Source organism: Peromyscus eremicus, chromosome 7 (genome assembly GCF_949786415.1).
Source record: "Peromyscus eremicus chromosome 7, PerEre_H2_v1, whole genome shotgun sequence".
Taxonomy (NCBI): Eukaryota; Metazoa; Chordata; class Mammalia; order Rodentia; family Cricetidae; genus Peromyscus; species Peromyscus eremicus.
In genome coordinates, this window is record NC_081422.1 from 100,252,255 (window position 1) to 100,278,689 (window position 26,435).

General features: G+C 43.8%; 1 protein-coding gene across 1 annotated transcript in view; it reads right to left on the reverse strand.

The window, feature by feature from the left end:
- The window catches only part of Col6a5 (collagen type VI alpha 5 chain), a 101,993-nt gene that overhangs the window by 33,159 nt on the left and 42,399 nt on the right, over window positions 1-26,435 (reverse strand). The window contains exons 22-33 of the mRNA XM_059269084.1: window positions 22,899-22,934; window positions 21,843-21,905; window positions 19,781-19,843; window positions 18,787-18,849; window positions 16,437-16,499; window positions 12,391-12,441; window positions 12,234-12,269; window positions 8,748-8,810; window positions 6,859-6,921; window positions 3,552-3,587; window positions 3,401-3,437; window positions 540-551 (exon numbers count right to left, since the gene is read on the reverse strand). Coding sequence (XP_059125067.1) covers window positions 540-551; window positions 3,401-3,437; window positions 3,552-3,587; window positions 6,859-6,921; window positions 8,748-8,810; window positions 12,234-12,269; window positions 12,391-12,441; window positions 16,437-16,499; window positions 18,787-18,849; window positions 19,781-19,843; window positions 21,843-21,905; window positions 22,899-22,934 — 586 coding nt within the window. The remainder of the gene's footprint in view (window positions 1-539; window positions 552-3,400; window positions 3,438-3,551; window positions 3,588-6,858; window positions 6,922-8,747; window positions 8,811-12,233; window positions 12,270-12,390; window positions 12,442-16,436; window positions 16,500-18,786; window positions 18,850-19,780; window positions 19,844-21,842; window positions 21,906-22,898; window positions 22,935-26,435) is intronic.

The window sequence follows — 26,435 nt, forward strand, 5'->3', positions numbered from 1 at the left end:
GGTTCAGTTGGTAAAGCCCAGGCTGCAGTCATCCAGGCATCTAAGGACTCAGGCATCCTTACTGCAGTTTAGGTCCTAACAAGACCACCCCCGAGGCAGGGTAAGGTTTATACATGAAGGTTTATACATGGTAGCACTTGTGAAATGACAGGTGTGGATGTGGGTCAGAGGGAGGCAGGACACTGAATGCATCCAAGAAACCAAAGTTGATGGAGACAGTATAGATGAGTCAGAGCCTTATTCCCTGAATCTTCAGTACGTCCTGCCTCCCAGAAAGACAGGAACTACTCTTTAAAATAATGAGTAGAAAATTGTGATGGGCCCTAGACAGAACAATAGTGTGAGGACCGCCATGGTCACTGTTGACACTCAGGTCAAAAACATGACACTGACAGGTAGAAAGAGTCACCATCAGCAGGGAAATGTCTGCATAGAAGGCGAAAGTCCTTTTCTCCCGGGGGGAGGAGGGCTTTCTTCAAATTGTCCATAACAAAATACAGAAACCATTTCAGCAAGAATAGTATGGTCAGAACACTCACCTTTCCAACAGGCTGTTTTGAAAAAAGGGGGAAAAAAGACAAAGAGATGAATCCATTATGTTTTGGGAACATGGACCAAAAAAAAATTAAACAGTAGAATCCCAACCAAACTGAAGATTTGGGTCCTCACTTAAAATGGGGCTAATTTCTAAGTTGTGGGGAGCCATGATTAAAAGACCAGAGAGCAGTCCACAGAACTGTGTTGATTTGGGAGCATTTCTGGCCATTTCCCCTGTGAGCCAGAGCTGGCCGACTTCAGCAGAATTCTTGCTGAAGTTGAAAGGCCCATGACTTGTTGTAGAAGCCGACTAGATGAGGCCCTGATTAAATGGCCAGATAGCTGAAATCCAATTTGCTTTGTCTCTCATCTTAGAGCCTTTGGAGACTCATTCAGCAGCACAAGGCTAAAATATGGGATCTGATTTTCTTTCCTGATGAATGCCTTGGGAACCTCTATTTGGAGAACCATGGGGGCGGGTGTTTTCAAATAAACTTTGTCTCTGATTAAAAATGCGGCTATTTTTCACTTCCAGAGGTTTCCCCAAGGACTTCTGTGGGCAGGGCAGCATCTGGTCTCACTGTAAATCTATGGCACACCAAGGGAAGTGCTGGGAAATCTTGAAGAAACCCCGGGCCTGACAGTTTGCATGTTTAGTTGACTCCATTCCCGGGAAGCAAATGAATCATTCCAATCTTCCCTTTTTTTTAAAGTTCATCAACACTGGTGACAAACCAGCTTCCATGGCACACGAGCCCTCATGGCAATCCTACCAAAACCCAGTGTCTATCTTAGTCCTGTGGTCAATGAGATGCGCACAGCCATCAGACAGCGCATGTAACCTACAACCTCCTCCTTAGCCCAGGGCTGAAAACATCTCTCCATGTGTTGACTTTAGACCTGTGAGACAGGCTAGGTTTGAGTCTACAAAGTGGGGTGACATGGGGAGAAATCACCTCACCTTGCTTGGTGTGTTTATTTTCCTAGAATTCTCCTTATATAGCTCCCCTCACAGCAGTGAACGTTTGCAGCCTCCCATTCTAGTCTCAATCATCCCCTTGCCCCATATTCCTAGATTAATTTTATTCTCAGGGGAGAGTCCCAGCTACCAGTTTAGAATTTTGGCCCTAGTCTGGATGGGCAGTGGTGGCACACGCCTTTAGTCCCAGCACTCAGGAGGCAGAGGCAGAAGGATCTCTGTGAGTTTGAGCCAGCCTGGTCTACAAAGCGAGTTCCAGAACAGGCTCCAAAGCTACACAGAGAAACCCTGTCTCGAAAAAACAAAAACAAACAAACAAATAAAGACCTTGGCTCTAGTCCCTGGGTAAGAGAGAGCTGGTGCAGGACGGAAGATCTACAGATGTGAGACCAGGATCCGACCTCAACAGAGCCTTGGTGATGCCTTATACCAAGCCATGAAGGCCTGCCACCCAACTTCTCTCTCCAGTCTACAAGTGGGAGCTGGGTGCTAACCCACTCTGTCTGCCAGATTATGCAACCCACCTACCCTTTCTCCAGCTAATTACAGGGCTGACTCCTTTCAGTCAATGCTGGGGAATCTTCTCCCTCCAAATCTCAAACTCTCCAGGAACTACCCTTCCTCCTTACCTTGGGTCTCCCTGGGGAAGACATTTGGTCTCCCTGAGGAGGCTGGCAATGCCTAGAAAGACTGATCAATCACTTCCCCCATTACAGCTCCTCTTCGCCTCCTCTCCTGTGCTGAAGAGACTTCTAGCTCTTAAGGTCTTTCACACTAACCTTTCCACTTGATCTCCTTGTGGATGCATATGTGCAGGTACACTTACCCAGGTACATGCAGAAGCCAGGGGTGGGCAGGGGAGACACCCAGTGTCTTCCTTGGTTGCTCTCTACCTTATTCTTGGGGAATAAGGCTCTTATTGAACCTGGAGCTCACCATTTTTTTACAGGCTGGTGACCAGCAACAAGCTCTTTGATCCTCTTTGATCCTCCCCCAGTGCTGGAGTTACAGATGTGCACAGCTGTGGTGTGCCCACTGTGTGCACAACAAAGTGCCTAGCTACAGGTTTTTTTGTTTTTTTTTTTTTTTTTAAGATTTTTTATTATGTAAACAGTGTTCTATCAGCATGTATCCCTGTAAGCCAGAAGAGGGCACCAGATCTCATTACAGATGGTTGTGAGCCACCATGTGGTTGCCGGGAATTGAACTCAGGACCTCTGGAAGAGTAGCCAGTGCTCTTAACCTCTGAACCATTTCTCCAGCCCCCTAGTTACATTGTATGTGGATGCTGGGGACCCAAACTCATGCTTTTACACAAGTGCTTGTCCCCATTGAACCACCTCCCCAACACCTCAGCTCTTCCTCTCTGTCAAATCCCTTTTTAAAGATTTAGGGTTCCATTCTGTGCAACTTGACCCTTCTTCATTCTCACCTTCACGAGTTCATCCCTTACCTTCTATCTCTCTAGTTTCACAGTCTTGGGAAGCATCATTATTTCACCCACACATGAGTGACTCCAATATCTAAATCATTAAGTAATTAACCAACTACATTTATACCCCAGGGTCCATCCCTTGAGTACTCTGCTCCCTCCCATCATTTTGCTTATAATTGCCATATTAATAATGGAGCTAGTTCATGAGCCTTTGGGAGTGTCTTATCTCCCATATGCATATTGCCTCTTCCTATATGCATAACACCTTATGAGCACATGCTCTTATGCTTTTTCTTCCACTTCGGATGTGAGATGTCCCTCCAGTTCCAAGGCAATCCTATTACAGAGGCTCCTCACCAGAGAGTTCAGCCTCCTGATTCCACACACCCACTCTACACTCAGTCCCAAGTGTTCTCACCAACCACAAATGTTCTTGACCACATACTCACAACTATGGTTCCGCAGGAACTGGATCAGATCACAGGCCTAGAAAGGTTACGAGAGGACAAACATGAGTGCAGTGACCTTCTGGGGCACGTGTTTAGTTCCCAATGAACTGGTATTGGTTTTGTTTGTTTTCATCAATAAAGAGATACATACGGAGTACATGGGCTGCCCTGCTGTGCCTTTAGGACCCTAAGGGGGGAAAGAGCAAGTTATTGATTTGTGAACTATAGTTTTTAGTAAGAAAATTTTAAAAAATTAAACATCTCCTCCTTTATTGGAAGTAGAAATGGCAGAATGTGGCTAAGTACTATGGAGCCTGGTGGGTCAATTACAGACAGCTTTTCCCATTCCTATCAAGAGTGTATATTATTTTTTGTTTCTATTAAAGATGCTATCCTTAGAAGAAGTTTTCTAAAGGAGGCTTTTTCTAATTAATTTTTTCCTAATTATAAGCAGCAGACTTTCTCCACAGGGTAGAACAAAGGAGATAGATGTATTGAGCATGCAGAGGTAGATTATCTTACAAATCAAGATGCTTAAAATGCAAAAGGCAATAAGCCTCAGTATATCTAAAAGAACCAAAGGCAATTGCATCGCAAATGAGATTTACACAAAAGAGGAGCATACATGCTAAGCTCATAAATGACAGAAGACTGAGGAACAAAGGAATATAAATAGCTGGGGAGGGTGTTTACTGTGAGATTGAATCTCTTTGTAATGTCAGAAGCTACTCCCATAAAGTCTCACTAACATGACTGCCCAAGTATGACTGAACAAGGATGAAACCAATAGAATGCCAAGGAGAATGGGGTAAAGTCCACGAGGCCTCAATATGACATAAAGAATTAAAAGCAACTGAGGAAAGCTGGGAGTGGGAAAGGTAGTCTTCCCCAGGAAAAAGAACACCAATTGGCTGTCCAGTGCTAAATAGTCAGCCCCCAAAGCATGCATACAAGTAACATTATACAGACTGAAGAAGTTATATTTAAGTATATGTATGTGTGTGTGTATTGTATGTATATGATATATATTATGAATATATGTATGTAATGTGTGTAATAAAATATATTAGGAATATATATACATTTATATGTGCAATAATAATTAAGGAGCAGCCAGGCAGCGGTGGCGCATACTTTTAATCCCAGCACTCAAGAGGCAGAGCCAGGCAGAGCTCTGTGAGTTCGAGGCCAGCCTGGTCTACAGAACAAGATCCAAGACAGGCACCAAAACTATACTGAGAAACCCTGTCTCAAAAAAACAAAAAAAAAATTAAGGAACATAGAGGCCATATATTTAAAGGAGAGTGAGGAGGAGCATGTGGGAGGGTATAAAGGAAGGAAAAGGAAGAAGAAGTGTAATTATATTAGAATCTTAGAAATAAAAATATAGAAACAAATAGTTAGATGAGATCAAGCAGGGATGGCTGCTGGAAAGACATCAGCCCTGGCCCTCTTCCATTTGAGTTTTTTCCCTTTGCTTCTCTTGCTTCTTCTTCCCAGGATCAGGCTTCTCATTGGTCATGGCTTTTAATGTATTTGCTAGTGCATTCATTTCAGAAAAAATAATGCATTATATACTCAAACTCAATCATTCCCTTGGGCACTTCCCCCACCCCCCGCCAGGTGCTTAACCAGAAATGTCAGGATAGCCAACCTCAGTTCTAAATGACAATTGATTTATCTGTCTGACTGTCCATCATCCATCCATCATCCATCCATCACCCATCCATTATCCATCCATCATCCATCCATCCATCACCCATTCATCATCCATCATCCATTCATCACCTATTCATCCATCATCCATCCATCATCCATCCATCACCCACCCATCATCCATCCATCATCTGTCCATCATCCATCCATCACCCATTCATCATCCATTCATCATCTATCCATCATCTATCATCTATCCATCCATTATCCATCATCCATCCATCCATCCATCATCTATCACACATCTATCATCCATCTATCACCCATCCATCATCCATCCACCCATCAGTCCATCCATTTAGCCATCCAATAATAGTTAACTGTCTGCCAAATGCTGAGGTGGCCTGTTGTATGCTTCTGATTTAACCAGAACTATGTGCTGTCCATGATTCTACCCAGTGAAGAAATCACTAAGAGTCTTTAAGTCATAGTCTCCTTTCAAATTAGGACAGAAAATGGGAAAGAACGCAGTTACTCACACAGAGAAACAGTTTCAGGGTAATACAGAGAGTAGGAGCTACATTTTGCAGAAGGTCGGGAGTAGGAAGAGTTTATCCTGAAAGAGATCTTAAGAGTAACTCCAGGTGCTAGAGAGATGGCTCAGAGATTAGGAGCACCTGATGCTCTTGCAGAGGTCCCAGGTTCAGTTCTAGGCATCCATGTGCAGCCATCTGTAACTCCAGTTCTGGAGTACCCAAGGTCTGACCTCCATGGGCTCATGCATGCATGTGGTGCACAGACACAGACACAGACACAGACACACACACACACAGAGAGAGAGAGAGAGAGAGAGAGAGAGAGAGAGAGAGAGAGAGAGAGAGAGAGAAACTCCAAGCAAGTCCTTAATAAAAGCTAAGAACCAAGAACCTGACACAAAGACCACACCCCAATTATAGCCATAGGACCTGGAAAAAAGATGAACTTGGAGTAGAGAAGACTGGCCCAAAGATTAGCTGTTCCCCCACATGACCATACTCACCCATTCCATAACGTATATAGTGGAATATCCTTTACAAATAATTATTATATTCTACTATGGAGTCATTTGTCCAAGAAACCATCTGCAAGTTTTGCTTTGCTAGATCCCAAGTTCAAGAATTCTTCAGTGCCTAAAAAGCATTTCGTGCAGTCTTGGAACATTTACATTGTTGTCTGGGTCTCCTCCATGTCACAGGTGCTGGTGGTATTTAGTTCTGCCCTAACTCTGCTTAAGGGGGACACTGAATTATCAACCACATGAGAAGCAGTGAAGCAGATGCAGGTCTGCCTGGGGAGGCATGCCTGGCTCTGCCTGGGGATGCTTCCAGAGACAACATTTTTCTCATAATGGAACCAGAGTGGAAGTTGTGGTTACATTTCCAAATCTCTCTAGAGTCCAAATAAAGGCTAAAAAGGCAACAAGAGTGGTTCTGGCAAACTCTTATCTACCAACCTGCTTTGCATGCTGGAACTCTGTCAAGATTCCTCAATGAAACATAGGCAAGCCCATCCCTATTACAAAGGCTTCAGCAATAAATAATGATAACAGTGAATATCTGCATTGCACTTACAGTTTACGGTGTTTGATCCCTAGAACTACTTTTTCAGCTAGGGCAGGGACATGTCATCTTCATTTTAATAATAAACTGAGAGACACAGTGCCTAGCTGCTCGAACCCAGTGCTTCTGTCTTGAAATTCCACATCCTTCCCATTGGGAATACCAGAAACCACCATACATCAGTCAGTTCCCACGTGTACTCACTCTCCGTCCGGGAGGGCCTTGAGACCCCTGAAGCCCACTCTCGCCTTTTAAGCCTTGAGAGAGCTGAAAAAAAGAAGACACAAGTGTAGTTTCTACATTTTCTGTCCATGGAGACTATCTCAGGCTTAATTTTTAATTTTATATATGTCGGTGTTTTGCCTGTATCTGTAGACAGAGACCATGTGCATGCAGCACCCATGGAGGCAAGATGGCATTGAATCCCCTAGAACTGGAGTTACAGATGGTTGTGAGCCATCATGTGGGTACTGAGAACTGAACCCAGATCCTCTGCAAGAGCAGCCAGTGTTCTTAACCACCGAGCCATCTCTCCAGCACCAGGATTATCTTAGTTTAAATGAGATGTTATACCTCCCAAAAATTGTTTTTAAAAGAACAGCTGGACTGAAGCATGTATCTCTGTTTGTCACAGTGCTTACCTAGAATGTATGGGTTCCATCCTTAGCATCATAAATAATAATGGTGATAATGAATAATAATTTAATTAAAAATGAAAGGTAGCAGCTTATTCAAATCAAGTAAATTCCTTGCTCATAATACAAGCCACCAACTCTTAATCCTTGGTGAACATCCATTTCCCTCTTGTCCCTTTATTTAGTGCCACAGAGTGTTCTGACACTAGCTGTAAACTTACATCTAAATTAGTCAGAGCTGGGATTAGTGCTAACAAAACAAGGCACACAAAGATTGTGTAAAAACCTTTGTCTATAAAGATCAAACAATAAGGGCTGGAGAGATGCCTCCCAGGCTAAGAGCACTTGCTATTCTTACAGAGGAGCCAGGCTCCCTTCCCGGTACCAACATGTCGTCTCACAACTATCTGCAACTCCAGTTCCAAAGGATCCAGTGCCCTCTTTGGACCTCCAAGGGCACCAGGCACATACATGGTATACATGCACACATGCAAGCAAGCACTCATACATGTAAAATAAAAAATAAAAACACATGTGCTTGTTTTGTCCTATTCCAATGTGGTTTTGCTTTATATTATATTATATTATATTATATTATATTATATTATATTATATTATATTATATTATATTATATTATATTATATTTTCCCTTAGAAGCCTGTTTGTTTTCTAATGAAAGACAGAAAGAAGGTGGATCTAGATGGAGAGGATGTGGGAAGAAATTGAGAGGAGTAGAGGGAATGGAAATTCTAATCAGGATATATTATATGAACAAAAAATCTATTTTCAATAAAATATAAAATAAATAAATATTTTAAAATCAAATAATAAAAATGGCTTCCCACATACAAGATGGTACATGAGAGGACTATGTTTATTCCCCAAACTCAAAAGAGAGATACTAACAAACTATAGGCAGCTTAATGCCAAAGGCTTCTTGAACTACATCTCTCCCATGACCAGAGTGACTGTGACATTGCACTCAGACTTTAAAATAAAAGGATGCTAGTCTCAGCCATTTGTACTTAAGAAAGCATAGTCTTCTACTCTACGTGGCTAATTAGAACACCTCAGTAAAACAATATCCATCCAGCCACCTTGTGGATAATGGATAATGGAATCATCAGACAGCCCCCTGGGACAAAAGGAAGATATCAGCTTCCATTCCAAAAGACTGAAGGCACTGGTATTTCTCCAACAACCAATCACCAGTTTGTAAATCTTAAAAATAACGGAACCATAGACTTGCAGAGCAGAAAGCGACCGTGTGCATCACTAGCTTCAGTTCTGATATTCTGGAAATAAAAGCCCTAAGAAAGTGTGCCAAAGGTCACATGACTAGTGAGTGGCTTTCAAGATGCCCTTGAAATGAATCAACAACCCATACTTACTATCACAGTAAGAAAGATGAGGTCTACAAAAAAAGGTTTATTCTTTCCAGAATATGGGCCACTTACAGTCAGTCCCTTGAATCCTTTGGGTCCAGGCCCCCCAGGAATTCCAGGATCTCCAGCATCACCCTGATTCAGACAGATCAAGACATTAAAATCTTTGCTATGAAAGAATGGAAAAATTCTCTCCAATCAATACTTAAACTGATCTTGTAAACATTATCTAAGGAAGGCTAATATAGCAATTAATGCATCTTGACATGGTAGCATTAGATATTAAAACTATTTTCAATACTCTAATAATCCAAATATTTATATATAAATATCAATTCAATAACCTTCCAGATGCTAAAAAACAATCAGAGAATATACTAGAAAAACATGAAATATTGATTACCTAAAGTATTAAAGAATGACTTCCTAGTTCTATGAGTTACTTCTCGAAAAGTTGAAGGTAAAAATAAAATATTAATCTTGGAGTAAGGAGACGTTCCAGCTGGAAAAAGTGCTAGTGACACAAGACTGAGGACCTCAGCTCAATCCCCTGGGATCCATGTAAAAACAGCCAGATGTAGTGGCGCATATCTGTAATGCTAGCACTCCTGTGGTAACATCCCTCCCTCTGCAAACACACTACATTTTTTAAGTTTAAGAATTTATTTAAAAGTTGTGACAGCATGCACAAGACCTCCTCAAACTCAAGCCAGGACAGAACCCCAGCATGGGGTGGAAGGGAGAGTAGACAGGAAGTCCCACCCCTAGCTAAGGAACTATTGGCAATTGATAGCTTTTGAGAGATGGAGAGTCAATCTTCTCTAAGGGTGTCACTGGAGGTAGATTGACCCTGCTCCCATGGAAGGCCACGCATCTCAGAGTGTAAGAACAGTGCAGACTGTACTTGATGGGGTTTTTTAATGGGGGATGGGGCAAAGTTTGGTGGGTATGAAAGGGGAATGGATCTATGAGAAATTGGGGTAGGGGTAAATATTATCAAGATACACTGTAAAAAAAAAAAATCTCAAAGAACTAATGAAAAAAAGAAAAATAACTGAAGATGTAAAAATAAATTGAAAGCATAAAGGTTCATTTAAAGAAATTCAATCTGACTTTGGTAGTAGTTACTTATTAATATGTTCATTTCACATTGATCAATAAGTTGTTACATGTCTCCCTTTGTCAATAAATCAGAAAACAGATCCTCTGTAATGAGAACTCTCTTTCTGAGAGTCATTTTCTAATCTCTTCCTAAACTCTTGTCTGTCTCAGGTAGTCCATCAGCAAGAAGCACTTCTCAGATGTTCTCCTGGAGATGGTTCATTAGATAGATAGGCTACTTTAGACCCAGACTGCTCATCTTGACTGGGGCCTTACAGGGACAAAGCTGTTCTGGAGTTTGGGAAACCATTAGTACCAAACCCTAGTGTGAACAGAGGGAATGAGGGTGGCCTCTGCTGAAATTACAGGCGTGTCTGGCTCTACAGCATGCAGACAGATTATCTAATAGACAATGAGGGATTTGAAAGATGTTAAGTTGAGCGCCAATTGGACTAAGAGCTTTGACTCATTCGGGTGGTGACAATAGTGAAGATGCTGAGCAGAACCCATGGAAGCAAGTACTTCAGGACAATATTGTCCCCCCTGGAAAAGGAAGAAGAGATCCACCCACCCACCCTCTAGAGAGCACCCCGATGGGAAGACAATGGCACCAAAGGAGATGGCAACTTGCTGGGAAGTCTACCCTTGGGGTTAGTTGGGAGAGGTAGAGCTGGGGACCCTGGTTCTGGCACTTTGTTCCCATCTTGAGAAGAAGGGGTACCTAAAGAGATACAGTTGTCCATTGATCTCAGAGAAGCTTGGGTAATGCACAATAATGACAAGTCACTAAGCCTTAAGAAATGACAGTAGGGGAGTCTTAGAGTTTCTGAAGTGTTTTTAGATTTTCTAGAATTAATATTTGGTCGATTACTGTGATAGCCAGCTTTTATGCCAAATTGACACAGGCTAGAGTCATCTGAGAAGTGCTGGGGATGGCTTTCTGTATTCTGTGAATGTGTTGCTCTGATTGATTGATAAATAAAATGCTGATTGTCCAGTAGCCAGGCAGGAAGTATAATATAGGCAGGATAAGCAGAGAGGAGAATGCTGGTAAGTGAAAGGCTGAGTGAGGAGATGCTGACAGCCACCGCTGCCATGAGAAGTAAGATGTAAAGTACTGGTAAACCACAAGCCACGTGGCAACTTATAGATTAATAGAAATGGGTTAATTTAAGATATTGGAACTAGACAGCAAAAAGCCTGCCATGGCTATACAGTTTATAAGTAATATAAGTCTCTGTGTGTCTATTTGGGTCTGAGCAGCTGCAAGCTGGGTGGGACCAGGAAAACTTATAGCTACAATGGTGCCCAACGGCTCGAGTTTCCACCTAAGTTCCTGTTTTGTGTCTCATGCGGGTGGCGAGATGCTACAATATGTGGGCTTGAGCTACTCTATGGCGAGTTTGTGGTGGGAGAAAAAATTAATTAAGAAAATGTTCCCTCCAGATTGGCCCATGGGCAAACCTGTGATGCATTTTCTTGGTTTGTGATTAATATGGGAGGCCCCAGCCCATGGAGGTTGGTGCCACCTCTGGGCAAGTGGTCCTGGATTGTATAAGAAAGCAGGTTAAGCCAACTTTGAGGAGCAAGCCAATGATCAGTGTTCCTCCATGGCTTCTGCTTCAGTTCCTGCCACCATGTTCCTGCCCTGCTTGAGTTCCTGCTCTGGCTTCCTGGAATGATGGACTACAATCTGTAAGATGAACTAAATCCTTTCTTCTCCAAGTTGCTTTAGGCCACAGCATTTCACCAAATCAATAGGAACCCTAACTAAAACAGCTATCAACAGTTATTATAGTAATAATAGCCTGGCTGTCTTTGATTGTAAACCAGTATCCATAGTTTTTTCCCCCATCAGTAGGGACTATGTCCCAAGACCTTTAGTGGGTGGCTGAAGCCAAGGGTAGACTCTTTTCTATTCTAAACTTATATACCTATAAAAAAAATTTAATTCATAAAAAAGAAAGATGTTAAGTCAAGAAGGCAGTATAATTAGACTATACTTTGAGGGTAAAAATCTAGTAAACGTGATATTTGTTGTCACTGGACAGAAAAAAATGGGAGATGACTGAGGAGGATGGTGGGATTTTCAGGTGAGAGGAACCCAAAGTCAAAATAATGCTGGATTAATAACAATAACTAAGGTGATGAATGAGATCAACAAGCCAGAGAACTAATCCAGAGAGGCTGCCAGGAGGTTAGAGGGTCAAGGTAGAGATATAGATCACTGGAGTGGAGGTAGGTGGGGTATCAGGCAACAAAGGGCAGGATGTGATCTTTTCCAATATAAAGACTCACAGGGTTAAGACGTCCATTCCCAGTGAAGCCCAGAGGAATCCACTGACCAGCTTCCCCATCCCTCCCCACCTCCCACTGTACTCAGACCAATGGCTCATCTCATTTCTCAAGAAGGCCATCCATGGTAATGGCAAAAGAAGAAATTCTTATGCACCTCACCTTCTGCCCTGGATCCCCAGGGAATCCTGTTGGGCCCTGTAATTTTCAGCAGAGAACATATGTAAGTCAACAGATCACTTCCTCCACACTATCATATCTTCTTGGTATATTTAGGTTTGATTTATTGATTGAGAAAATAATTGTTTTGCATATTTACCTTAACTCCTTTTCTTCCCGTCTGGCCATAGCCTGGGATACCATGATCTCCCTGTAAGCACATTGGTTAATTTCAGTTTCTCCAAAGCTGTCTCAATGGGGAGACTATGGTGTTTGGAAATAAGAGCTGTGGATGGGAGGGTGGGAGGGGCCTCACTTCCTGATGTCTTTTTTCCCCTGTACTGGAGATTGAACCCAGAGCCTCATGTATGCTAGGCAAAGGTCCTACCACTGAGCTAGAATCCCAGGCCCCTCACTTCCTACTGTGTACCCTCCTACTTCTTTGGCCAGCTCCACTCTACAAACACTGCAGGAGTCAGAGGATAGTCACTCTGAATTTGTACATTCACCAGCTTCTTATTTGGAAAATTAGAAGTTGATCCAAAAAAATATGACTGAGGAATCCAACCAAAGACCTATAAATGGGGGCTGGAGAAACGCCTCAGTGGTTAAGACCAATGGCTGCTCTTGCAGAGGACCTGGGTTCAATTCCCAGCACTCATAGGTGGCTCACAACCCTCTTTAACTCCAGCTCCAGGGGATCTGATGCTTTCTGACATCCACAGGCACTAGGCATGCATGTGCTGCACAGACATACATTCAGGCACTCACACTAATATATAAAATTAAAATAAATACATCTTTTTTAAAAGAATTATAAATGGCCAATAGATATTAGTGTGGACCACGTGGTGACCACTGCTGTTTGTCAGAATTCCAGCATTTTTACATTGTAGATCACAATTCTCCAGTATCCTTTTACTTTCATTTTTAATGATTCTCACTATGTGTTATAGGAGTTATGCCTTTTCCTTTCAGAAATGTGTGTGGGCTGCTGTGGAGGATGAGGATGTATACAATAGTAGGCCCTTTAGACAAAATAATTATTTTGAAAAATTCCCCATTACCATGAAACCACATAGCATAACTCTGCACACAAGAATATCCATTGTGTGTGTGTGCGCGCGCACGCGCACACACACACACACACACCTCATGCCACCCCTCCCCACCTTCAGTACCCCCCTGTCCTCACACACACCCATTACACCAAGAATAGAGAAGTTAAAGATTTACTGACTGACACACCTGGTCCCACGGATGAACACACAAGCAAGGGAAACAAAGGTCCAAATCCAGAGCCTAAGGCCATTAAGTGCAAGAGTTCAGTTAGTAAGTATAGAGGAATCGGAATGGTATGGCATAGTGGGAAAAGAGTAAGACATCAGGACCTTCCTTTGGGGGAGCACATGAGTGGATCAGGCCCATACAGTAAGACTAAAACACAAAGGAACACAATTAGGAAACAGCTCAATGCTTATGCTGCATGGGGCAAACGGTGTATCGTGCCCCTTGACAAATGAAAATCACTCTTACAGGTTTGTTTCCCAGGACTCAGTGTGTGACACCTCCTGACCAGAGAGACTGAGATCACGCAGGAGGAAATGTAAGAGGGCACCAGGCAGGGTTACTGACCCTCAGAGGACACTAGAGGGCAGTTAGATTCTTGCAGAAGACTGCTGTGGTAGAGCTGATGACAGCTTTCATCCGGGAATCCTTAGGTCTGCTTCCAATCTTGCTGTGTCTAAACTACTGTGCAGTCACGAGTGTAAAAGGTGTAGCCTTTTTTCAGCAAAGCAGCAGCCATCCTGATTCACCCTCCGATTGGGTCAGTCCCCTTCCTTTGCCCTACACCTCCTCTTTGGGACCCAAACCCCTGCTGGAGCTGGACTCCGGCAAGACATTAGTGGGGAAATAGGTTCATTCTCACTGAATTTGAAACAGTTAATGAGTTGCCATTTTTGGCAGTGGTTAAAAGGAAAAAGAAAAGGTTACAATAGCCATTGTTGGTGTGGAGACCCTAAAACAGCCAAACTCCTGCATATAATCCATGGGTCCATGTAATGTTTGAACATTTCTAAGAGTGTTTGAAAACATATTTCAAAGCCCTAATTAAATGTATGCATATCTGACCTAGCTATGAAAATTCTAGAACTTTCTATACAGAAATTAATTATGGTACTAGGGATGTAGCTCAGTTGTAGAGCCTTGAGCACACATGAAGCCCAGGAGTCTATCCCCAGGCCCCAGGCCCTTCCAAAAGAAATCATTGGTATGTTGTTTATGACAGCATAAAACGGAAATATTTATATAAATTAAATATCTAATAATAAGAGATCAGTCAAAACCAAAGAATGTGCCCAAGCCAAGTTCCACAAAGAGACAAATTAGTAGTGAGAAGCATAGAAGGAGACTTATTTGTTGAGGCCATACTGGAAAGAGGGGCAAAGAGACTTGGTGGTGCCCTTCAGAGGAATATTTTGAAACTACTGAAGTGACATTGAGAAAACACAATGGCCTGGGAAAGAGTTGCTGGCAGGAGGGGAAACTGAGTCATGCTGCTTTTCTCTTCACTCTGTCTAGGATGTTAAGTGTGAGTATCTCAAAATGGCCAAATATGGTAATGTTTCTTTTCCATCGCTTCCCATTTTCATGCCTATGAAACTTACATTTTCCTCTTTTCTTTTGTTAATCCCACCAATCAAGAATAAGACCACTACCACAGTTTAAAGCCACATTTGAAGCAAGCTTCAATACTGGCCAGTATTTAATACTGGTGGATGGGCTCTGGCCAGGTCCATTTCTAGTGTCCCCCCCCCCCCGCAAAAAAATGGCCCTGAATCAAGTTTTGCAAGGCTTAAGAAAGAAAACCATGGTCCAATCAGGGACAAGCAGACATCCTAAAGTATTTCCTGCCTGCGAACATCCTGCCCACATGTGATCAAGCTCATGGTGCAGATGAGTCAAACAAACTTATTTAGGGGATTGAAAGCTTGTGGCTTGTTATCTCCCATAAACAATAGCCTCCAGCATTTCAGGAACTATCTGTTCTTGGGCAAGGGACTTGCAGATCAGAGGCTTTTTTTTTCTTTCATGGATCTCTATGGCATAGTAATTAAAACTTAAAATGTAACTTTGGCTCTCACACTTTCTACTTTTGAGTATTCATGTTTTGAAGCTGAATCACAAACAGATGGGCACTTCTTCGTTTGTTTTGAAATGGGAGTCTCTCCTAGCCTTCTTTTAGTTTATGTAACATCCTATAGGTTCAACCATGTTGTATATATAACAGGATTCCCTTATTATGTTTAAGCCTGAATAGTATTCCATCACATAGATATACCACAGTGTTTTTATCCACTCATCCACAGATGGGCACTCGAGGTTGACTCCATAGCTTGGCTATACTTGGTAAATTTTCTACTACTTAATATCTACATATAATTTTATAGCTAACATAAAGTAACTCTCTTTCTATTGGCTATTCCTATACTGAGATTTTGGTTCAGTAGGGCAACTAGGCCTGAGTATGAGCCTTAAAAAGCAATGGCCTGTTTCTTGACCCTATTCCTCTGCTGGTTTTACAAGGGGAGAGAGATGGGCTGTTTTGTTTTTCAACCAAAATGTAACTACACGGTCTCGCTGGTTGTTAAAATACTGAAACGCCTTGTTCTCACTCATCTGCTCCTCTCTGCCTTCACCTCATCTCCTCCAACCTCCCCCCCACACATATATACACACACACACATACACACACACATAAACACACACATAAACACACATACACACACACACATTCACACAAACACATACACACACACATACACACACATACATACACACACACATAAACACACATACACACACACACATTCACACAAACACATACACACACACATACACACACATACATACACACACACATAAACACACATACACACACACATTCACACAAACACATACACACACACATACATACACACACACATAAACACACACATATACACACACATTCACACATACACATACATACACACATACACACACACACACACACACACACACACACACACACGACAAAAAGGCCGGGTGCACAGCAAGGCAGCAACAGATGGAGAACTGCCTCACATCCTCCCACCCCGGGTGCTGGAGTCCACACTGCCCCCATTTCCCCTTGCCTTAGAACCAAGTACTCAAGCCTCATACCCGTTCTCCTCGCTGCCCAGGGGGTCCTACTGGTCCTGGGGCTCCAGGAACTCCAGGTTCCCCCTAGTAAAAGAGGAGAGAAAACACTTAGGTCAGCAAAGTCAAACCTGCCCCCGGCAATTCTGTCCACTAAATGAGGGGACACAAGGACCTCAGTGGGCAGCCAGCACTCAGTAGGGCTAGGGTGAAAGACATAACACGTCTACCCAGAGAGTAGCAGAACATAGCTCAGAGCTGAGATCTGAGGACTTTTTAAGGCTATATAGTATTCCACCGTGTGTATATACCACAATGTTTCCTGCTCTCCTAGTGTCAACTGAGGACTTTTTAAGGCTGTATAGTATTCCACTGTGTATACATACCACAATGTTTCCTGCTCTCCTAGTGTCAACAGACTGGGAAAAGTAAGGGTAGAAAGTTCACTCTAGGGAAACTGACTCATTTGCTAATGTATTCACTCACACAATAGTTGCTTATTGCTCTGGAAAATGAATGACCCAATATGATAAATGTAGTCCTGCCCTTACTAAGCATAGTGTGGTTAGAAAGAGAAAGAATGAGGTGGACAATTATAACCTCTGCATTGAAGCTGGGGCTACTTTGAGAGCAGTGAAGAGACTTGAGGGTCTAGGGAGACTTCCCAAGGAGACACTGAGAAGCTGGGCCCAAAGCACCTTGTGGGGGCTGTGGAAGGAGCAAGGGAGCCCACGAGTGACCCCAGGAGAGAAGAGTGGTTGGTTCTGGAGAAGGGGATAGGGAGGCGGGGCCAAGAAGGAGATGAGCTGAGAAACCTTGGAATTAAATAGGGGAAAATGCAAAAGGGGGCCAAGAAGGAGCTGAGCTGAGAAACCTTGGAATTAAATAGGGGAAAATGCAAAAGGCTTTGAGCGTTTCTCCCTGCTGGCCCAGGGTTGATGGCCAAATGCTGTGGATATCTGTACGCTGTGAATGTGTTGCTCTGATTGGTTAATAAAAAAATTGCTGATTGGCTAATAGCCAGGCAGGAAGTATAGGTGGGACAAAGAGAGAGGAGGAGAATGCTGGGAAGTGGAAGGCTGAGTCAGGAGACACCAGCCTGATGTCCAGGGAGCAGCATGTAATGGCACAAGGTAAAGACATGGAACATGTGGCAACATACAGATTAACAGAAATGGGCTGAGTTTAAGTGTAAGGGCTAGTCAATAGTAAGCCTGAGCTAATGGCCGAGCAGTTAAAATTAATATTAAGCCTCTGTGTGTGTATTTGGGACCAAGCAGCTGCGAGTTGTGGGTGGGAGAGATTTGTCCCAACTGCAGGGCCCAGGCAGGACACAAGAGAACTTTCAATTACAACCAAATAACACTGTAAGTAAGCTGAAGGTGGACAACATGATAGCATGTGTACATATGCATATATTGAAATGACTGCCACAATCATGTCAACTAACACATCTCACACTACCGCTTAGAACTCTTCCATTTGGGTTTGGATTTTTTTCTTGGTGATGTGTACGTGTGTGTTCAGAACTGTGTATGCACACGTGTGCACATGTGTGTGAGGGCAGAGGTCAACATCAGGTGCCTCTCCCAGTCACTCTTTATTTTGTGAAACAGGCTCTCTCAGGGAACCTGGAAATCACCAATTCAGCTGGATTGGCTGGACAGCACCTCTGTACCCAGCTTTTCACATGGTTCTAGAGGATCAAACTCGGGTCCCCATGTTGTACAGCAAGCCCTTTACCAACTGAGCTACCGTTCCAGTCCTGTCTCAGTAGCAAAGACTGAAGATCTCCCCAATGGAAAAATGACAACATAGTTTCCTGAACCCCATAGAAAAAGAAACCATAGGTCCTTGGCTCAAGTATGAAAGAGTTTTGAGGCCTTGACAAGAGGGTAGGAAACTCAGCAGGACTCCTCTGTAGCCACACAAACCCCAGAGCCTGAAGGATGAAAACAGAGGAGTTGGGTGGACGTGAGGCCAGTAGTTGACTCTGGCGATCTCCACCACAGCCACCTTAGCCATGGCAGGCCTGGGTGAGACCAAAAGAAGCACACAAAAAAGAGTTCAGATCCATCCACTCATCTCAGCTAATGAATGCATTCCTGCTCAGGGAATATAGGAGCTGAAGAGAGTCTCAGCAGTGTTTTGTGATGGGCAGCTAACTCTCTCCTTGTAATCAGGACAGCTCCCTAGAGAGAGGTAAACAGTAAGGAATTCTCTGCTCCGTGGGTGTGAGAGAACATACTAGCAGCTCCCAGGTGATTGAGCATGGTGCTTGGGTTGAGTCGAGTGAGGAATTTTCACACAGCTCAGGAGAAAATGTAACAACTTTTGTTCCCAGTATTTGAAACCAATGAGAAATAATGTTTACCTTTCTCCCCCAAAGCCCAGGTCTTCCAATGCTCCCCCTAGATCCTGCTGGCCCAGGAGCACCCTGAAAATAAAGAGAAAGAGAGATGCAGAAGACACCACTGTAGCAATTTCTGGAAGCCCAGTAGGAACATGGCATGTATTCACATCATCCCAACAGTCCCTGAAGGCCTCCTTAACAGAAAAGGCAGCGAGCCAGGGGAGAGAGGGTAACCTAAGCAGTGGACCATGGCTCTGCAACCACCGGGAATTCACTGGTCTGTGTGGGATCTTGAGGGGAGGGGAGGACCTAAAGGCTTCCTTGACTCTATCAGCATTCTTTCCAAGTGAGGGGGAATTCCCTGCAACACATCTCTGCACATGCACATTCCACAAAACTACAGATACATCCCTCATGGAGTACAGGGCATATTTCCAATTTCTCAGTCTAAAACTGGGCATGAACATTCTTTACCAATCTGCTAGGAAGATATAAATGAGCACATTCAGGCATCCCTTGCCTTCTGAGCTCTCGCTGGCAGGAGTGAAGAACTCAATAGAATCAAGTGCTTCCTACAACCCTGCCCCGCCATGACCATCCAAACTCTCATTCCTCACTGGGGAACCTCATTCAAATGTTGAATTCAAAAACTCGGCACAGATCTTTGTACAGTCAAATGCCTGTGGTCAGTGGAGAGACAAGGGCACAGAGGAAATCTAAAAGTGCAAGCAGAATGATCCATTCAGAGTGGGCATGCTCACCATTTGACAGCATTTTTAAGTCTTCCAAATGCGTCCTTGAGCAGAGGGAGTGAGCCTGTGCTTTCAGAGTAAAAAATCACCGAAGGAGAAAGAGGAATGAGCCAGCAAGGTATAAAGGATCTGAGCCAGGCTAAAAATGTATCTTCAGTAACTCAAAAAATGAAATAAACCTTCCATGGATGACGTAAACGCATGATGCACTAAAGCCTTTTGCGGTAAGCAGACAAAAGGTCAGGAGTCCCCAAGTCACTCACCTGAGGTCCCTGGTGCCCTTGACCTCCTTTTTCTCCTTTCCCGCCACGATTTCCACTGGACCCCTTTTTGTAATAATGACAACAATGTGACGTCAGTGAAGCTCACTCACTTAGTAGATGTTTTTGCAACACCCCTGTGGAGGCAGAGCAATGGTCTGCCTCTCCAAGAAGCCTTACTGATGAGTTAAGTCTTTTTTAGAAGAATAACTGGGGACAAGCCCAGACCCAGTGGCACAGATCTTATTAAGGGATTCCCTGCCTCGGCATAAGAGTCTCATCCTTCTTCTACAGGGAGAAATAAAAATAGATCAAAAGGGGAATAAATAAACCCATGGAGACACAAACAACCATCAAAGGTATCTATGTGATGGTTGGCTGGTCCGAAGTGTTTTCTCAATGTGTAAATACAGGAACCAGTTGTTTCAAGTTGGCGCTAAAGATCACATGGCAGCAGTCTTCTGCCCCCTGAACAAAAGTTCCTCTCTCTGGCATGTTTCATGTGCAGGTCCCTCATAGTCCTCTCACATAGCTAGGGAGAGTAGAAGTGAAATGGACCCTGCCTACCAGGAAACCACTGAGTGAGCCTCAAGTCACTAGCATCAAAGGATCCCAGAGCATCTGAAATGACTGCCAACCCACAAAATCTAGATTGATCTCATGATTTACTCAACCTGAACTAGACCTCAGAAATACTCAGGAGAATCTAAATTACTTTAGTTTTAACCTGGAACTTTCTAGAAGAAAAATGAGGTTCTTGAAAGGCCTTAAAAACAGGCATTTCTGCCGGGCAGTGGTGGCGCATGCCTTTAATCCCAGCACTTGGGAGGCAGAGCCAGGTGGATCTCTGTGAGTTTGAGGCCAGCCTGGACTACCAAGTGAGTCCCAGGAAAGGTGCAAAGCTACACAGAGAAACCCTGTCTTGAAAAAAAAAACAAAAAACAAAAAAACAAAAAAAATCCAAACCAAACCAAACAAAACAAAACAAAAACAGGCATTTCTACACAGACTCTCTCAGACAAGTCCAGGTTTAAAGTGAGCTCAATATGGAGTGGGATCAATGGCGACTCAATACACAGGTGTGGTGAAGCCATCCTCGAGGGATGAAGTGTTTTTTTCTAGGCAAGGAATAAGACAAGACAGATCACCAAACTTCTGACACCAGTGTCACTAATGGCATTTGGGAGAGTGATGGCAACCCAGTGTGTAATAATAATAATAAGCTGTGGGATATCTTTCTGCACACTGTGAATATGTGTTGCTCTGATTGGCTGATAAATAAGGCTGTTTGGCCAGTGGCAAGGCAGATAAAGGTTAGGGGGGACATTTGAACTGAAGAGATGAGAGAAGAATGGAGAGTGAGAGGAGATGCTAGCCCACCACCCACGGAGCAACAAGATGCCCACAGACCAGTGACACCAGGGCCATGTGACAACATATGGATTAATAAAAATGGGTTAAGTTAAATTGTAAGAGCAAGCTAGAGAGAAGTCTGAACCAATCGGCCATCCAGTTTGCAAGTAATATAAGCCTCTGTGTGTTTACTTGGGTCTGAGCGACTGTGGGACTCAGACAGGGCAGGACACAGGAAAACTTCTGACTACAAACTGTTAATTACTCACTCCCTAGGCACAATGCAAGGTAAGCACAGAGCACACTTTCCCCCCTCAATGCTCATTAGTGAACTGCAAATATTGGAGCAAGTTTGATGGAACAAAATAAAAAATCAAGATCATCTCCCACCATGGGAGATGCACAAGGTGATGGTTGCAAATTGAATGTTACCAGTTGAATATATTTATTTTTAAGTGTGTGCACACATGAGTGCAGGTGCTCAAGGAGGCCAGAAGAGGGCATCAGATCCCCTGGAGCTACAGTTAAAAGCTGTTGTGAGCCACTCCACCTAGGTGCTGGACATTAAACTCTAGTCTTCAGCAAGGTATTACGTGCTCTTAAGCCATCTTTCCAGCCCCTCTGTTGTGTGTTTTTATACTGAGCTACCTGCTTTCTTCCCACCAGAATGGCTCCATACCACTTGCCCACATTTATGAAATACCTAGCATACCTGTGGGCCTTGCAGTCCTTCTGGTCCCTGTGCACCTTGAGGCCCCGGATTTCCTGCTTCCCCCTAATGACAAAGAGTTTCCAGTGTTAAGATTTTTCTCTGCATGGTTCCCAAGTAGATCGTTTGTTTCATCTGTCCTTATACTGCCTAGGATCTTATTTTTCCAACTGTCAGGAATGAACTCAAGCATGTTTCTAATTTTCATAAAGATGAGGGTAGGAAGAACAATTGACTCAAACAAACTGTGACAGTTTGAATGAGAATGGTCCACATATGCTCACATATTTGAATGGTTCCCACATGATGGAATTGTTTGGGAAGGATTAGGAGGTGTGGCCTTGTTAGAAGAAGTGTGTCACTGGGGGAGGAGTGGGCTTTGAGGTTTCTAGGGCTTACACCAGGCTCAGTCCCATCCTCTCTCTGCCTGCTGCCTTAGGATCAGGATGAAGCTCTTAGCTACTGCTCAAGCACCATGCTCCCTGCCACGATGTCATGGACTGATCTCCAGAAACTGCAAGCAAGTCTACAATTAAATGATTTCTTTTATAAGCTGTCTTGGTTATGGCGTCTCTTCATAGCAATAGAACAGTAACTTAGACACAAGTTTTGTTTGAAAATGCCATGATGATATCAAATACTTCGCATGCTAATTAAAAACAAGTTTAAAAGAAGAAAAACATGGGAGGAATACCTGGAATATATAGCTAATAACGATAATTTGGATAAAAGATAAGAAGCAGCAAGAATTTCACTTTCTTGCATGCTGCTTCCCTATACATGCGACAGCCAGTCAAGGTGTGATGTTTGGGATTGCGTGAGTTCTGCTGGTTTGTCAGGAGGTGTTTTTTGAGGAAGGCTTTGCCTTAGTCAAGCCTGTCCCATTTCAGGAAATTGACTGGAGAGTGCTTGTGCTTCCCACTCCTCAGTGGGGTTCATGGCCAGGGCTGGACATCCTTACAACATCCTGTCAAATGCTACTCACCCAGCACCATCTACATAGAGGAAATGTCCTCAATACCCTACCACAGAGGACAGAAAGTCAAAAAGAAAACTTACCGAGGGACCCCGGAGTCCCCTCCGGCCTTCCATTCCCTAAAATGCCAAAGGCAAGGCATCAGTCAGTGTGTCCAGACAGACAGGGAGTCCCTGAGGCAAGCCAGTCTCTCCCATTCCGTGCTCATAGAGGGTTTCCTGGGGGCCCTGGCAGGGCAGGTTTTCACACTGGGTGTTTTAATCCCACACTAACATTTGGAGGACTGATGGCAACCCCATGGAAAACGCTCTGCAGCCTTGCTGCAGCCTAGGAGTCTCTGGCGATTATCGAGTGGGCTATTTGGAGGACCAGGTCACCCTGAAGAAACCGTTTTCCCTCCCTGCAGACCCACGAAGCGCTGTGTACACTGTGTGCTGAGTGCAGGGCAGAGTGAAATTTCTAGACACGGTGATGCATCATGCGGGCCCCATGAAGTTTGGCCCTGGAGGATTCCTCAGGGAGGAAATGGCTGGTGGTGGCTGTTCCTTTGTGTAATGTAGATGCTACTGATTAGGTTTATTACAAAAGGCAAGGATGGTTCCTCAACTCTGTCTGTACCTCTCCAGGATGGAGTTCATGTCACCAGTGCAAGCTACAGGGACAGAAAACAGCCAAGAGGGGTGATGCCTCAGGCCCCAGATCCTAACATACTTTCCCCAATCTATGGCAATAAAGTCTGCTGACATTGTTCTCACTGAGAAAGCCATGGAACACTCTCAACCACCAATTCATATTGTATTGTGATAACAATTGTTTTAAACAATTGCATTTATTTGTTTATTATGTAATTACTTCAGAACTGCTGTTTTCTCTCAGTTGCCTACCTCCTAAAGTTCCTTGGGATAAATTATCCAACCAACTAGCAGCCCTACCAGGTGTTAGACTTTTATAACACCCTCTGGGAGAAGTTACTCATAGTAACTCGTCAGCTGTTGGTCTCTGGCTATGACTAGTTGATGCTCTTGACATAGGAAAATACAGAAGATAAAAAGTCAGCGAAGGTGGAGGCTCCTGTTGCCGTGACTTCATGGTCTGTCTCCATGGAAAAGCCAGGACAGGGGCTAGAGAGGTGTCTTCTCAGTTGAGTGTATGCTATTCTCGCCGAGGACCCCTACCAGGTGGTTCACAACTACCTGTGACTCCAGCATCCTCTTCTAGCCTCCATGGACATCTGGATGCCAAAGCACAGACATACACATGCACACACAAATGAAAATAAAATAAAAAGGAAAGGAACAATAAGCTGGTTACAGTGGTGCATGCCTATAATCACATCATTTGAGAGGCCAATGCACAAAGACCTTGTGTTCAAGACCAGGCTGGTCTACACAGTAAGTTCAATGCCAGCCTGAGAAAAAGAGGTCAGCAGAGAAGAAAGGCTGGAAGAAAGAATAATGCTTATTCTGTGTAATAGCTTTGTACAATATCATCCTTACAGGCAGGACCGTAGGAACAGCACACTCTCTTGCTTTTAGTTCCACAGCTTTGTGTCTAGGTGGCACAAAGCAATCGCACATTACACTTCACACAGTGGTTAGGAGCATAGACTCTGAAGTGAGATGATCTGAGCTCAAATCCCAGCTCAGTCGCTTACTAGCTTTTGTGACCTAGGGAAGCTACCCAAGCCTCCTTGATTTGCTCGTGTATAATGTGGATATAAAGATAATAATCCACCTGGCAGTCATCTTATGGGGCTTCTCTAAATGAGTATCTAAAGTGATTAGATCAGGACCTGGTACAAAATGGACGATATATTAGAAATACAAATGTTATAAGGACTCTTTGCAAGTGGCCACCAAAAGGCCACGGGCCTGGAATGTGGCCTCCTGTGTGGTTGCCAGTGTGTTGAGCCATTGTTTTAGTAACAGCTGGTGTGATGATTAATTTCTGGAGGCTGAAGTTCAGTCACACAGGGAGCCCACGTCTGGATTTGAGCTGTGCTGTTTACAATCCATTATCCACTTAAGATGCTCTGAGGCTCTCGACAGAATTCTGGCCTACGTTGGAAATGTGGGGGAGAGGCTAGAAAAGCCCCAGATTGCTTGACTATGAACATAAATATGAATGTTGCCTTCTTTAATTCCAAAGATAGGAAGTTACACAGCAGGGAAATGGGTAAAAGATGGGGGTGGGGGTTGAGGTCCTTCTGTCCTTGTAGTGATGTAAAAGGCATTGACTAGTGTGTCCAAGGAGTAATCCCAACCCTGCTCCCCAACATCTCGGTTTTTAAAGCACATGATTTATGTGTCAGTTATAAACCTATTTCAAACTAAAACCCCTTTTCTCTTGAGCCAACAGATATATTTCTCTCTAAATGTGTAATGCTTAGCTCATCTTGCTGCTCTGTTGCTTCCCCCAATCACATCTTAATCCTTCTGAGTTGGGAAAGCACAGGCCCAGGGCAGGGTCCCAGAAGCATGGGAAGCCTAGCCCCTCTGGCTTGGGATCTTTGTCACTCAGGATAAACAAGGGTAAGATGGGCTAGACTGCAGCCTCCCAGGGAAGAGAGCAGGAGACTGCTGCCTTCGAGGGATGAGAACAATCCATTCCGAAAAGAAAGCCAAATATTTTCATTCCCTCTGAACGAATTAAGGCCAAACCCAGGGCTCTCCACATTCTTCTCTGTTATCACATTCATGCCGAGTGTGCTAGAGGAGCTTTTAATACAAATGTCATCTCCAGCCAGGTGTGGTGGGGCACGCCTACAAGCCCAGCACACAGGAGGCAGGGGCAGAAGGATGTTTCTGCCAGTTTGAGGCCAGTCTGGTCTACATAGTGAGTGCTAGGCCAGCCTGGTCTATATACATAGTGACTTCCAGGCCAACCAGGGGTACATAGCGGGAGTCTTCTCCCGCCCCCCAGAAAAAATAAATAAATATCATCTCTACAGCAATTCACAAAGGGTAATGTGGTTTCTTGGTTGGTCCTTAAAAATTGAAGGAAATCAAATGTTCTTTGGGTAGGGGGAGAAGTAGGCTTGATATCATATGATGTTATAAGCTACCCTAGAGCCTCCAGACTGCCAATGAATCGGCTCTAATAGCCAGTGTTTGGGGAGTTTATTCAGGAAGAAGCCATTTGTGTTCTCCTTCGCTGGTCAATGTGTAAAGAACATGAGATTACATCTACCCAGTCCATAATATTCTGACCCAGCTCCCAGATGCTAAGCTAGGAGAGGAGACTGTGTATGTTCAAGTCATTGGCTCTCTTCAAAGGCATTTGAAAACACATTGAAGGCAGAAAGGCAAAGGCAGATTGGAGCACAGTGTTTCTGAGCCAGGAGTGATTTTTGCCTCCTACACCCACCTGCTATAGACATTGGCAGTATCTGAAAAGACATTTTTAGATGTCACAAATGGGTAAGCAGAAGAGCAGAGTTTAGGGGTGTGGTTAAGCATCTTATGAGGTGCAGGACAGTCCTTCATAAGAAAGACTTCTCAGGTCCAAGAGGTCAGCAGTGTTAAGACTCAGAACGCCTGCAAACGTACCAGCCACGGGTGTGCTGTCTCAGTGGCCACAGATGATCTCCAGGCCTCTGCATCCATCGCAAGGGATAAGGA